The sequence below is a fragment of the Terrapene carolina genome, unplaced genomic scaffold (assembly GCF_002925995.2).
Source record: "Terrapene carolina triunguis isolate 2854851 unplaced genomic scaffold, T_m_triunguis-2.0 Scaffold88, whole genome shotgun sequence".
Taxonomy (NCBI): domain Eukaryota; kingdom Metazoa; phylum Chordata; order Testudines; family Emydidae; genus Terrapene; species Terrapene triunguis.
Window position 1 is genome coordinate 26,033,522 of NW_020664439.1, and position 15,787 is coordinate 26,049,308.

General features: G+C 45.4%; 1 protein-coding gene across 1 annotated transcript in view; it reads right to left on the reverse strand.

The window, feature by feature from the left end:
- Positions 1–11,534: 11,534 nt before the first annotated feature.
- DHX36 (DEAH-box helicase 36) overlaps positions 11,535–15,787 on the reverse strand; it is a 33,655-nt gene continuing 29,402 nt past the window's right edge. Inside the window, exons 24-25 of the mRNA XM_024192694.2 lie at positions 14,916–15,068; positions 11,535–14,207 (exon numbers count right to left, since the gene is read on the reverse strand). Coding sequence (XP_024048462.2) covers positions 14,022–14,207; positions 14,916–15,068 — 339 coding nt within the window. The 3' untranslated portion in view covers positions 11,535–14,021. The remainder of the gene's footprint in view (positions 14,208–14,915; positions 15,069–15,787) is intronic.

Below are 15,787 nucleotides of genomic sequence, written 5' to 3' on the forward strand. Positions count from 1 at the left end.
CACCAGCCCCTTGCCTTTTGGTAGAAGATGGTTTATTACGACTGGTATCCGTCGTCGTCGTACTGCAGCGGCTGTCAATCATGGGCACCCGGGCAGACAATGATGGTTATCAGTCATAGTATGCTATTTTCTGCCAAGTGCCCAGTATTGTCTGCTAAGCACCCAGAAGAGACCGATGGCGATCTGGGTGCTGGCAGACATGGGGCTGGCAGACGTGGGGCTAGATTGCTACACAGCAGCAACCCCTTGCCTTTTGGGCAGTAGATAGCATATTATGATTGGTATCCGTCGTTGTCATATTGCAGTGGGTATCAGATGGTGCAATAGACCTGAAGGCTAACTGCCAAGCGCCCAGTATTTGCTGCCAAGCACCCAGAAAATGCCAAGGGCTATCAGTCATGCTGCACTGTCGTCTTAAGATGTAAAAAATAGATTTATTCTCCATTCATTTGCTTCCTCCCTCCCTCCTGCTAAACCCAGGCTTTTGAGTTCAATCTTTGGGGGGGGGGGGCATTCTGTGTGACAGTTGTTTGTGTTTCTCCCTGATGCAAACCCACCTTTCTTGATTTTAATTCCCTGTACCTGTACGCGGTGTCACTCGCCCCTCCCTCCCTCTCTCCCTCCCTCCCTTCTTCCCCTGGTCCGTCAGATACTACTTTCGCGCCTTTTTTCAGACCAGACGCCATAGCCAGCACTGGGATCATGGAGCCCGCTCAGATCACCGCGGCAATTCTGAGCACTATGAACACCACGCGCATTGTCCTGGAAAACATGCAGAGCCTCCTGGACATGCCAAAGCCAAACCAGGACCAGCTGAGGAGGAGGCGATTGCAGCGCGGCGACGATAGTGATGAGGAAATTGACATGGACCTCTCACAAGGCACAGGCCCCAGCAATGTGGAAATCTTGGTGTTACTGGGGCAGGTTCATGCCGTGGACCGCCGATTCTGGGCCCGGGAAACAAGCACAGAGTGGTGGGACCGCATCGTGTTGCAGGTCTGGGACGATGCCCAGTGGCTGCGAAACTTTCGCATGCGTAAGGGCACTTTCATGGAACTTTGTGACTTGCTTTCCCCTGCCCTGAAGCGCCAGAATACCACGATGAGAGCAGCCCTCACAGTGGAGAAGCGAGTGGCGATAGCCCTGTGGAAGCTTGCAACGCCAGACAGCTACCGGTCAGTCGGGAATCAATTTGGAGTGGGCAAATCTACTGTGGGGGCTGCTGTGATCCAAGTTGCCAGGGCAATGAGAGACCTGGTGATATCAAGGTTAGTGACTCTGGGAAACGTGCAGACCATAGTGGATGGCTTTGCTGCAATGGGATTCCCAAACTGTGGTGGGGCGATAGACGGAACCCATATCCCTATCTTGGCACCGGCGCACCAAGCCACCGACTACATAAACCGCAAGGGGTACTTTTCAATGCTGCTGCAAGCCCTGGTGGATCACAAGGGACGTTTCACCGACATCAACGTGGGCTGGCCGGGAAGGGTACATGATGCTCGCGTCTTCAGGCAGTCTCTTCTGTTTCGAAAGCTGGAGGAAGGGACTTTCTTCCCGGACCAGAAAATAACCATTGGGGATGTTGAAATGCCTATCGTGATCCTTGGGGACCCAGCCTACCCCTTAATGCCATGGCTCATGAAGCCGTACACAGGCAGCCTGGACAGTAGTCAGGACCTGTTCAACTACAGGCTGAGCAAGTGCCGAATGGTGGTGGAATGTGCATTTGGCCGTTTAAAAGCGCGCTGGCGCAGCTTACTGACTCGCTCAGACCTTAGCGAAAAGAATCTCCCCATTGTTATTGCTGCTTGCTGTGCGCTCCACAATATATGTGAAAGTAAGGGGGAGACATTTATGGCGGGGTGGGAGGTTGAGGCAAATCGCCTGGCCGCTGATTACGCGCAGCCAGACACCAGGGCGGTTAGAGGAGCACAGCAGGGCGCGGTGCGCATCAGAGAAGCGTTGAAAACCAGTTTTGTGACTGGCCAGGCTACGGAGTGAAACTTCTGTTTGTTGCTCCTTGATGAACCCTCTGCCCCTCCCCCACCACCCTGTTAACTCTACTTCCCTGCAAACCAACCACCCCACCCTCCCCTACTACCCTCCCCCCTTCGAGCACCACTTGCAGAGGCAATAAAGTCATTGTTGCTTCACATTCATGCATTCTTTATTAATTCAGCACACAACTAGGGGGATAATTGGAAAGGTAGCCCGGGATGGGTGGGGGAGGAGGGAAGGAAAAGGACACACTCCAATTTAAAACTTTAAAACTTATTGCTATGGAAATCATCTAGGGTGGAGTGAGTGGGTGGCCGAAGGCCCCCCCACCGTGTTCTTGGGCGTCTGGGTGAGGAGGCAATGGGACTTGGGGAGGAGGGCTGCTGGTTACAGAGGGGCTGTAGCGGCGTTCTCTGCTCCTGCTGCCTTTCCTGCAGCTCAACCATACGCAGGAGCATATCACTTTGATGCTCCAGCAGCCGGAGCATCGACTCTTGCTTTCTGATTACAAGTTGACGCCACCTCTCCTCTTCAGCCCGCGTTTCAGCACGCAACTTCTCCTCTTCAGCACGCCACCTCTCCTCTCGCTCATATTGGGCTTTTTTAAAATCAGTCATTGACTGCCTCCACGCATTCAGCTGTGCTCTGTCAGCGTGGGAGGCAGTCTGAAGTTCAGTAAACATTTCGTCACGCGTCCTTCGCTTCCTTCTTCGAATATTCACTAGCCTCTGCGAAGGAGTAAGATTTGCAGCTGGTGGAGAAGGGAGAGGTTGTTAAAAAAGATACATTTTAGAGAACAATGGGTAGACTCTTTCACGTTAGATTTTGCTGTTCACAACATCACACAGCACATGTGCTTTCGTTACAAGGTCGCATTTTTCCTCTTATATTGAGAGTCTCCTGGTTTGGTGTGAGAGATCACTCACGCAGTGCCAGGACACAGATTTCAGCTTGCAGGCAGCCATGGTAAGACATATAGTCTTTGGGCTTTTTTAACCTTCTTAACATGTGGGGATGGTTTCAAACAGTTCTGCCCTCATTTCCCATACCAAGCACCCGTGCCATTTAAGATGGGTTTGCAATGTAAAAGGAGGGGCTGCGATTTCAGGTTTAACATGCAGCACAAACCCAACTAACTCCCCTCCCCCACACACCCAATTCTCTGGGATGGTCACTTCACCCCTCCCCCCCACCGCGTGGTTAACAGCGGGGAATATTTCTGTTCAGCAGAGCAGGAAGGGGCACCTCTGAATGTCCCCTTAATAAAATTGCCCCATTTCAACCAGGTGACCGTGAATGATATCACTCTCCTGAGGATAACAAAGAGCGATAAGGAATGGATGTTGTCTGCATGCCAGCAAACACCGGGACCATACGCTGCCATGCTTTGTTATGCAATGATTCCAGACTACGTGCTACTGGCCTGGCGTGGTAAAGTGTCCTACCATGGCGGACGGGATAAGGCAGCCCTCCCCAGAAACCTTTTGCAAAGGCTTTGGGAGTACATGAAGGAGAGCTTTCTGGAGATGTCCCTGGAGGATTTCCGCTCCATCCCCATACACGTTAACAGACTTTTCCAGTAGCTGTACTGGCCGCGATTGCCAGGGCAAATTAATCATTAATCATTAAACACGCTTGTTTTTAAACCATGTGTAATTTTTGCAAAGGTACACTCACCAGAGGTCCCCTGTGTGCCCTCAGGGTCTTGGGTCAGTTCGGGGGTTACTGTTTCCAGGTCCAGGGTGACAAACATATCCTGGCTGTTGGGGTAACTGGTTTCTCCGCTTCCTTGCTGCTGTGAGCTATCTATGTTCTCTCCATCCTCATCTTCCTCGTCCGCCGAACCCGCTTCCCCGTTTGCAGAGAGGGACTCATAGAACACGCTTGGGCTAGTGGTGGCTGCACGCCCTAGAATGGCATGCAGCTCCGCGTAGTAGCGGCATGTTTGCGGCTCTGCCCCGGACCTTCCGTTTGCGTCTCTGACTTTGTGGTAGGCTTGCCTTAGCTCCTTAATTTTCACGCGGCACTGCCGCGCGTCCCTGTTATGGCCTCTGTCCTTCATGGCCTTGGAGATCTTTTCTAATGTTTTGCCGTTTCTTTTACTGTTTCGGAGTTCGGCGAGCACTGCTTCATCTCCCCAGATGGCGATCAGATCCTGTACCTCCCGTTCGGTCCAGGCTGGAGCTCTTCTGCGATCCTGGGACTGGGACTGGGACTCCATCATGGTTACCTGTGCTGATGGGCTCTGCATGGTCACCTGTGCTCTCCACGCTGAGCAAACAGGAAATGAAATTCAAACGTTCGCGGGGCTTTTCCTGTCTACCTGGCCAGTGCATCTGAGATGAGAGTGCTGTCCAGAGCGGTCACAATGAAGTACTGTGGGATAGCTCCCGGAGGCCAGTAATGTCGAATTCCGTCCACACTAACCCAATTCCGACCCCCTAAGGCCGATTTTATCGCTAATCCCCTTGTCGAGGTGGTGTTAGGAAACCGGTTTAAAGGGCCCTTTAAGTCGACAGAAAGGGCTTCGTAGTGTAAACGTGTCCAGGCTTAAGTCGATTTAACGCGGCTAAAGTCGACCTAAACTCGTAGTGTAGACCAGGCCTTAGGGTGTCAGCCAGGGGGCGTACTTTTCCAGCTTACGAGCTCGGGCTTTGTGAAATGCCGGGGTCCTGTTCTCAAAGGAGACCGTGATGTCGACGAGGATGATCTTTTTCTGGGCCTCGTTGGTGACGACCATGTCAGGTCGTAGCTGGCTGTCGGTACCGGGGATGGTGCAGTTCACGGAGATCTCCCCCAGGCGTGGCGCGGTGGCTTTCACCAGGCGGTTCTGGATGGTGTTGTGGCGCAGCTGCCAGGCTCTGGAGTGGGGCAGGATCTTGGAGTAGCCGCACTTCCTGCAACGCTTGTCTCAGTTCCCGTGGCGGACGGCTCCGTTGAGTGGGACGCAGTTGAGCCGGGCACGGTGAAAAAAGTGTTTTAAGGAAGGATTTGAAGGAGGAATGTTGGCAGATAGGAAATGAGAGTCTATTCCAAGAACATAGGGCATCGTCAAGGAAAGCACATTGTTTTTTACTTGCTCCCATTCTCAGCAAACAACAACAACACAGTGTGACGGGTTCAGTCACAGAGACCCCCTTGGGACTGTCACCTGATGTGCTAAGACTACCTCTGAGCCCGTTTTCCCTGGCAACTTGGGACTTCAGAATCCTGCCTTGTTGAGCCAGACACACTAGCCTGCTGCAAACACAGACCCAGGTCTGAACCACGTCCCCCAAAGCTGCAGACTTAACTGAAAATGGCTTAGCAAGTGCTTTTGTCTCTAGCACCCAGACACCCAGCTCCTAATGGGATCCAAACCCCAAATTCATAGATTCTAGGACTGGAAGGGACCTCGAGAGGTCATCGAGTCCAGTCCCCTGCCTGCATGGCAGGACCAAATACTGTCTAGACCATCCCTGATAGACATTTATCTAACCTACTCTTAAATATCTCCAGAGATGGAGATTCCACAACCTCCCTAGGCAATTTATTCCAGTGTTGGTCGACGTCTGGGGCCCTTAGTACAGGGTCAGACGTAAGGGCCGCCTTAAGCTGGTTAAAGGCTTTTTGACGCTTCTCAGACCACTGAATTGCATTTGGCTGTTTTTTTCCTGGTTAGGTCTGTTAGTGGGGTGGCAATTTGGCTGTAGTGTGGTACAAATTGTCAGTAATACCTGGCCAAGCGCAAGGATTGGACTTGCTTTTTTGACTTAAGGACAGGCCAATTTTGGATAGCATTTACTTTAGCATGTAGGGGTTGATAGTTCCTTGACCCACCTGGTATCCAAGATACGTTACCCTGTTTAGGCCTATTTGATATTTTTTGGCCTTAACGGTTAATCCTGCCTCCCTTATGCGCTGAAAGACAGCTTGGAGGTTTTTCAGGTGTTCTGCCCATGAATCTGAGAATATAGCCACATCGTCAAGGTAGGCAACTGCAAATTCCCCAAATCCAGCCAGAAGGTTGTCTACCAGTCTCTGGAAGGTGGCGGGTGCATTTCACAGTCCGAAAGGGAGCACATTAAATTCATACAGCCTTATGTGATGAAGGCTGACCTTTCCTTGGCTGGGTCACCTAGCAGCATTTGCCAGAACCCCTTAGTTAAGTCTAAGGTGGAGATGAACTGGGCACGTCTCAGTTTCTCCAATAGCTCATCTGTGCATGGCATTGGATAGTTTTCTGGGTGAGTTACAGCATTTAGCTTACGGTAGTCCATGCAAAAGCGGATTTCCCCATTGGGTTTGGGAACCAGAACCACTGAAAAGGCCCATGCCCTCTCAGAGGGGCGGATTACACCCATCTGTAACATGTCCTTGATCTCCCTTTCTATTGCGGTTTTGGCTTGAGGAGCCATCTGGTAGGGTGTCCGTCCTGGGGTGGCTGAAAACATTGGCGCAAAGCTGGTGCACAGCTCCTGGATTTGCTGTCGCTGCTTATGCCCAAGAGTTATGGAAAGGCTCACCTCTTCTACGCCACTGTTGCTTTTTCCTTCATAGTAGACTCCTTCAGGCCACTCAGCGTCATCTCCTGGGCTGTAAACTGGAGAACCTTGATTTTTTGGGAATAAAAGGGCTTTAGAGAATTAACTTTGTGGCCATAAACAAGTTCAAAGGGTGAAAACCCCAAACTAGGATGTGGTACAGCCCTGTAGGCAAAGAGCAACTGCTGCAACACTAGGTCCCAATCAATGGAGTGCTCATTCACGAATTTACGTGTCATGGCCCCCAAAGTCCCATTAAACTTCTCCACTAGGCCATTTGTTTGATGGTGGTAAGGGGTGGCAACCAAGTGGTTCACCCCATGGGCTTCCCAAAGATGTTTCATGGTCCCTGCCAGAAAGTTAGTTCCCGAATCCATAAGGATGTCGGAGGGCCAGCCTACCCTGGAAAAAATGTCTGCCAATGCCTGACTCACGCTTTTAGCCCTGGTGTTGCTTAGAGCTACTGTTTCCGGCTACTGTTTCAGGCCATCGGGTGGCAAAATCCATGAAGGTCAGTATGTACAGCTTTCCTGTGGGTGTCTTTTTAGGGAAAGGACCCAGAATATCCACAACTACATGCTGAAATGGAACCTCAATTATGGAGAGTGGCTGGAGAGGGGCTTTGACCTGGTTTTGGAGCTTTCCCACCCTCTGGCACACCTCACAAAACCAGACATAGGTAGAAACGTCCTTGCCCAGTCCCTCCCAGTGAAATGACTTCCCCAAATGGTCTTTGGTCCTGTTTACCCCAGCATGGCCACTAGGGTGATCATGGGCTAAGCTCAAGAGCTTTTCCCTATACTTAGTTGAAACTACCAACTGTCTCTGAGGATGCCAGTCCTCCTTGTGCCCAGCAGAAAGGGTTTCCTTGTGTAAGAGTCCTCCTTCTACAACAAACTTGGACCTATTGGAAGAGCTGAAAGGCGGTGGGTTGCTCCATGCCACCGTCCAAGCTCCCTTGATGCTTTCATCCACTTCCTGCTCTGCCTGGAACTGCTCCCTTGATGCTGCAGACATTAGTTCCTCACTGGGTTGTGGACTTGGGCTTGGTACGATGCAGGTGATGGGGTTGTCTCCATCGATTACGAACCACTTTCCGCTGGTGCACTAGGTTGTATTTCAGGCTCCAGTTGAACTTCTCGCGCCGGTGTAGCTGCTATTGCAGGTGCAAGCTCTGTGGTGCCCTTTGGTGCTGGCTCCCCTGACTCTGGTGGGGTTGCAAGCACGGGCTCGCAAGCACGGGCTCTGGTGCTGACTGCTCTGCCAGTTCCAATCCTTGGGCTGGTTCTGGCTGGGTCCCAGGAACTTGATCTACAACTGCTGCCATAGACTTTGGTCTGAGGTTTGGTTCCACCACCTCTGGCTGGGTCCCTGTAGGAGGCTCAGGAATGGAATTAGGTGTGGAGGCCTGTTTAGCCTGGCTGTGGGTGACCATCCCCACATGTTTTGTTAGCCTCACATGGTTGGCTAAGTCTTCTTCCAGCAGCATGGGAATAGGATAATCGTCATAGACTGCAAAAAGGTCCATATTCCTGACCAGCCCTTGTACTGGACAGGCAACTTGGCTGTAGGCAAGTTAAAAGGTTGCATCGTCACTTGGGCCTCTGGGTCAGTGAATTTGGGGTCCACAAGGGATTGGTGGATAGCTGACACCTGTACTCCAGTGTCTCTCCACACAGTAATCTTCCTCTCGCCCACACTCAGATTCCCTTCGCTCTTCGGGTATTTGCAAGGCATCTGGGCCAGAAGGCTCTTGGTGGGACTCCGGGGTGATGAGTTGCAATCTGCTGGTGGTCTTGGGGCAGTTCGCCTTCACATGCCCCAACTCCTTACATTTAAAGCATCGCCCAGCTGACTGTGGGCTGGGGCAAGGTGGGTGGTTGGAGAGTGGGGTGGTGGGATGAGAGGGCACCTGGGGTTTCCCTGGCTGTGTGGAGGGCTCCTCCTTGCGAGGTGGGGCCTTGGGTTGACTCCAGTGGTGGGGTGTCATCTCAGGTTGCCCCTTTTGGTATCCACACCAACTGCTACTGGCTTTCTTCTCCGCCACCTCCACCCATTTGGCTCCAATCTCCCCCACTTTGATTACAGTTTTGGGCTTCCTATATAGGAAGTACCTTTCTATTTCCTCAGGAACACCCTCTAAGAACTGCTCCATTAGTATTAGGAGAGACAGATCTTTCAGAGACTTTACATTTGCTCCAGATATCCAGGCATCTCAATTTTTTACAATGTGGTAGGCATGTCTGGAAAATGCCACGTCTGGTTTCCACCTTAGGGCTCTGAACTGCTGACGGGCATGCTCAAGTATTAGCCCCATCCTAATTCTGGTCTTTTGTTTAAAAAATGTGTACTGGTTCATGTGTTTTTTAGGCATTTCAGCTGCCACCTCTGCTAAGGGTCCACTGAGTTGTGGCCTCAGCTCCACCATATCCTGGTTTGTAGGGATGTTGTACCCAAGGCAGGGCCTTTCAAAATTTTCTAAGAAGGCCTCTATCATCGCCTACCTTGTATGTGGGGAATTTCTTGGAATGGGGAGCTGTACCTGGAGAAGGACTGTTAGGGCTACCTGATTGATCCAGCTTAGCCTTTTACAGCTCTAAGCGCTTTAGTTCCACTTCCAAGCACTTTGCCTCTCTCTGGAATTTAGGCTATTGCTAGATTTTAAAAGAGCAAATATAATAATAAATTAACATTAAGAATGGTTTTCTTGAGGTTAATGATTACAAGCAAAACAAAAGCATTTGGGGGTTAGTACAGAGGAGTCCACAAGCCTTACAGAAACAAAAGAGATAAACCTAATCACGTCTTCCTAGACATTTCCTGATCTACCTACATATTTGGGGTTTCAAATGAGTAGTTTCTACGTATGATTGGATGATTTTTCATACCTGGCACAAGTTCTTACAGCAGTTTTAGCCCTGTCCCTGCTCTCCGGGTGAACAACCCAGACAGACAAAAGGAGTCTTGTTTCAATTTTAAAAAGTTCTAGCCCTTCCATTAGCTCTTTTATCAACTCCTCACAAAATCAGCAGCAAAAGCTGTATAAAAACAAAGGACAAAGACGTGTGAGAAGAGACAAAAGGAAGTATGTGGCTAATATTGCCAAAAGCTGAAGCAGTTGCTGAATGAGATGACAGAAGAACAGTTTATCAACCAATAAGTTTCTACCATCTGGAGGACCTGGTTAGGGATAAACAAGGAAAGACCTGAACAGAAAAAGAACAAAGAATGATGGGCAGTGCACTTTTCAGAGGTGCTAAACAGAACACTGTAAGAAACTGTTGACTGAAAGAATGTTAACACCTAGAACCAGACACTAACATCTCACATCACAAACAAATGGAAGATGCAATAAAAGTTAAAACCTGGGACAACAGCTGCAGGTGAAGACCAAGTCACCAAGGAAGTGAAAGCTTGTGATGAGACCACGGATAAAAATCATTGAACTTTTCACAGTATACAACTGGAAAAAGCTTCCAGAACAATTGAAAAATAGCTTTAAAGTCAAAATACCAAAGAACGGTGACCTAAGTGACTGCAATAACTGGTGAGGTATTACATTCCTTTTTAGTGATCGGCAAAGTCTTCTGCATCATCTTAAATAGGATAAAGAAAGCAGTTGAGGGATAGCTGAGGGAAAAGCAAGCTAGATTTTGACCTGGAAAGTCATGGGCTGACCAGATTTTCATTTTAAGAATAATCACTGAAGAGCACATCGAGTGGCAAAACCCATTCATCGGACAGTTTAAGAAAACATTTTACAGCCTCCATTGTGATTCACTTTGCAACATCTTGAAGTGTTATGGTATGCCAATAAAAAGACTCATCATTAAGGCTTTTTTAAAAAATCCAGATGCAGCTTGCAGTTAAAGCAAATGCAGACTTAAGCACATGGTTTAACATACACACTGGTGTCAAACAAGGATGCACTGTCCTGTTTGGTATTACCGTTGACTTTATTATCAGAAATAGAATAGACAGATACAACATAGGCATCACATAAATTAACAGTAGACTAGGAGATTTTGATGACAACATAGCTCTAAGTGACAGATCAACCAACATACAAGCAAATACCAAAACACTCCAGTATTGCAAAATATGAAATTATGAAAAAGAAAATTAATGAGAATTTCAGTAACTGTCAACTCAAACGGTAAGTTAGAAGGCAAAGGAAAGCAATTCGTACACCTTGGCAGTAACATGCAAGTCCATGGGGATATCCAGAAGAAAAGAATGTCACAACTTGGCTAGATGGCAGCTGAATTCACAAGATTAGGTCATCAAAAATCTACAATTTAAAGACAAAACTACAAATCAACTCAAATTTTATTTCTGCTTTAACATATGGATGTGAAAACTGGAAATACACCAAAGGCATGGACAGATGTCTAATTCCTTGAAGAAGATACTAAATATGAAAAGGAATGAATTTATAACAAATGCTGAGATTCACCAGAAAGTTCAATAACTGATCTCCAAAGTTATCTAGAAAAGATAGAAATATCTAGCATGTGTTAAGAATAAAACCAGAGGTCTGCCATGGCAGGCATGCCATTGGGCAGCTGATGGAACATGTGAATGGGTCCAGCTGAAAGAATCCCTCCACTGAACAGTACTTCAAGGGAAACCATATGAGATTTAACAACACAGAGGACATGCAAAGTGTAGCACTGGCTGGAACTTGTGACCAAAAAATGTCAAAAAACACTGATTAGTCAAAACAGAAATTTTGTGGAAAAGTGTCAGTTTTGGAAGAACTCGCATCAGAGAAAATTCTCAGGTCCAGGCTGGAAATTCTGGTGAAAACCAGAGAGAGAGGCTGCAGAATAGCCCATAGCTGAGTGGGTAGGGTACTCATGTGAGATGTGAAACACCCAGCTTCATGTCCCTCCTCTGAGTTAGGCAGAACATGGATTTGAACCTATGTCTCTCACATCTTAGGTGAGTGCCCTAGTTACCGGGGTCTCTTGTGATTTTCACAAAAAAAATTTTTTTAAAAAGTTCTCATTTTTGTTCCAAGAGAAAGAAAACAAAGTTTCCAACAAACCTTGAATTTTTTTGTGAAACAGAATTTTTGTTTTCCGGCTAGCCCTAGCAAAACGCAACTCAGGGTAGGCAGGGATGGCTGAAATTTGTTCATGCCCCCAAACAATGTGGGAAAGAGTTAGATTCAGAAATTCATCAAGCAACTTAAGATTTTAAAGTGTTTGTGGTATATATTAGTGTGTACTATCTCAGTGAATAGCTGATTCACTGTATGATACATTAAAATGTACATCTGACCAAGTAAATGAAAAGGCAATTTTAACGTAAATCAAATGCATGGGAAAACAGTCATTCAGATACAAGAATAGTGCTACAAGCAAACCTTCAAAGTAGGGATTTTGTTTGTTTTTTTAAACAAAAAGCAAAACTCAGACTTGAGTTTTGAAACAGTTTCATCTTACATTCTTAGCTATACTAGTGGACCAGCCTAGGAGTACTTGCAGAATGTTACATTCAGCAAGTGACATTGGATGCAACTTGAGTAGAATACAGAGAAAGTAGTAAATGCAGGGAAAATAGGTTTTGTGCATTTGTTCATAAACACTGAAGTTACACATTGTACAGTTCATGGGTCTGGAGACTGACGCTCTTCCTCTATTTATAGTCCAGGAATACAATCCGAAGAATACCATGCTGTTCTTTAAATCTTGCAATGAATGCACTAGCTTTCAAATAAGTTTCCAGCTGGCCAGGAGCTAAAGAATTTTTTTCTAAATGTAAGGACCACTGACCTGGAAACCAAATGCCACTGTGCATGTGGGATGAAACAAAACCAGTGGCCAGAAGAATCCACCATGTATTCCATGTGTTTCCCAAAGCAGAGCAGCTCTTGATACTCTTTAAAAGTAGGATTTAGTGGATATCTGGGCTGGGAACATATATACTTGTTTTATCTGGATCTGTAACTTATTTTCCTAGTGTTGCATTTTTCTAATGGATCAGTAAGTAGAGAACGTCAAACTCCCTCATCTCTCCTTGAAATTTTAATCACCAGCACAAGTCTGCAGGGAGAGGCACTTGAGGTTGAGCACCAGTGATATGAGAGGAGGGAAGCTGGCAGGGCATTCTCTGCAGTTCCCTCCTTCCACTGGTCTGTAGGCCCAGTTTATCAACCTTCAGGGAGTACTCCAAGCAGCAGAGGGGTGATTTGTGAGATTGAGTAGTGAGGGCGGACACTCTCGCCCCCTCTCCCCCCTTTTTTAAAGTCTTCCTTGTGTATCTATTGTGGCGAGCTAATTGTTGTAATGCATATTTTTAAATGGATGTCAGGGCACCCAAAGTTTAATATGAGCACTTTTGTATATAGTGTAAGTGGAAAGAGTAAGGTTTCCAATAAGTTAGATTTGTTTCATGATGGCAACAATACAAAAAGCTAGACATGTTTATCTGTCCTGTTAGAGTTAATGCAAATCCTTACATCCCACTAGGTAAGGATATGTTGTGTAGGATTTGCATTTTTTAAAAATGAACTGAGACTAAAGACTGATACACTGTTTTAGGTCAATTTTCTTCAAGGTAAAGCTGGGAATTCCCTAACCCAACATGTGAGGATGCGCTAAATCCTAAAGAAGGCAAATGTGTCATCACTTAAGGGAGGATTCACAAAAGGAATTCCAAATAGCATATTGCATTCAAACATGAAACAGAACTAGTAATATAACAAGTGTAGCTTTAGCAAAAAACATTTAATTCAACATTACGTATGCCTTACATTTACTCCATTTTCTAAAGGAAAATTTAGAACGTAACTAATCTGGCACAGCTTATTCCTGCCATGATTTTTATCTACCATAAGTCACTGCCTTATTCTGACATTTCAGTCAATACTGATCACTGGGTACAAAAGGAAAAGCAAGAGTGATGGAATAATTGGGATGAAGGAGGGAGAAAAGTGTTTTGAAGATTATTTTGATTCTTACCACTGTACACTTTAACAGCTGCTTTGTCTAGAAATTGGAGGTAGTTTATATTTAAATATGAAATAGTTACTTTCGGATGAAAGTTTTGAAAGAAAGATTCTGCTTGGTTTGAACCCCTTCTGACAACTACTAGACCTGATTACTTTTCCCCAAAAAACCTTAATGTGATATTTTCCATGGACAGCAGGAACATCTGACGAATTAGTACAATATAACACAATATTTTGAATTTTACACACCTTTTCCTTGAAAGAGTTACAGTTATAAAGAAGCCAAGTATAGACAGGACAAAATAAACCACATACACTAATGGACGCCGACAGCATTGCACTGTCATATTTAAAAAGCTACATTAAACATTGGATGCCATGCACCTACAGCCATTATAAACTACTGAAATTAACTGCTCTTCGGTATGAGTGGAATTACTGAGTTGCCCTAAAAAGTCTTTCATCTAGCTAGACAAAAAGCTATAAAATAAAAGGAAACTAGTGAAAGTGTCATCTTCTCAAACACCAACATAATAGTGTCAACTGTAACGTTCATTCTGAAATCGAGAGGCATAGTTTCTGGGACTTTCATTCTCTTGTGTTGTGATTAGGTCTATAATGGCTGTCAGCACTGCAGTGTCCCTGGATTTAGTGTCATTCCAGTCCACAGGGTGTGGGTTTTCAATTTTTTCTTGTAGAAGGTCATCCAATTCTCCTCTTAAATCCTGTAATAAGAAAGTTTATTGGAATAAAAATAGATACAAGCTAGAAAATTATAGTTTAACACTACTATGCAAGTTATTAAAAATCATGTGGACCCTAGGTGTACAAGTATCTTTCATCCTGCTATAAATAGCCATCATACCCCTCATGACAGCCATAATATCCAACTAATTTCAACATGGTCACTTAAAAGATCAAAAGCTGCTTTTAAAGTAAGCAAAGAGACAATGTGGGTGAGGTAATATCTTTTATTGGATCAACTTCTGTTGATCTGTTCAGGTTCTTCTTCAGGAAGAATTGACCTAAAGAAGAGCTCTGTGTAAGCTCAAAAGCTTGTCTCTCTTTCATCAACAGAAGCTGGTCCAATGAAAAATATTACCTTACCCACCTTCTCTCTCTCTCTAATATCCTGGGACCCACATGGCTACAACAAAACTGCATAGAACAATTGTAAGTAATTAGCAGGTTTGTTCTTAATAATGGACTACAAGGTGATGTTTCTGAGCTATGTTGTCTTTAGAGAAGTATAAATATATGTGCATCTCTGAGTATCTTGTTCTACTGGCCAGTAAAAGGCAAGTATTTCCATTAATTCCCACTATTTTCAAGGTTAAGAATTCAATCAACTTAATACATTGTGATTTTTCTTTTTCTATAGTTACAAGTAATCTCCAACATTAGTACTGAAATACTGAGTAAAAAAAATTCACCTTAACTAGATTTCCTATCCTTGCTGGAGACTCAAAGACAATCCATTCATCCACTGCAATGGTATCCTGATCTTTATCCTTCTGGATGGAAATATCTCCTCCAAAGAACAAAAGACAGTATGGAGAGACCTCTGTACAATCATACAGGTAAATCTGTAACAAGTCAAAAGTATTCAGTAACACTAGAAAGCATATTAATACATCCAAAATGACATTACTAGATGCTTAATAAAAATAAAAAACATTACCTAAAATGATTTGTTTAAAGTTATTTCGGAATCAATAAATCAACTTAATTTCAATCCTGTAGTGAATGACTAGTTCAAACACTGCTATTATATAATCATTTTTTGATTAATGTGAAGAATGAAAGTGTTCATGAATGCTGACAATTTCCCTTAGCACAAAGTTTTGTTGAAGTCAAACAAATTACTTCTCCTCCTAGTTAAGGTAGTTGCATGGGAGTCCCAGTTAGAGCAAAAAAACTTTCCTTTCCAGATGCACTTAATGGTATCAAGTGAAAGAACAATCTTGTTAGAAGCAGTTGTTTTATCATTGGACTTATCCAAAGGTATCAGTACACAATGCACTACATTACAGATGCAGTGTGCTGAACCCAGGTCTCTACCCCAGGGAACTGACAATCTGCAGGCATGTAAGTTCAGAAGAGTACAAAAAAAAAAAAATCGGCATATTACAGGCAGAATTCTACATCGGCAAAGGCAGGCCCTTCGAAATTTCCCTCAATCCTCAAGAAGCAAACGGAGGGAGATTGACAAACATTAAGTTTAAGACTGTTCCAGAAGAATGGGATGGCATCAGAGGCAAAAATTCTAATGTGGGAAAAGAGAGCCAAGGGGGCTGTCAAAAAC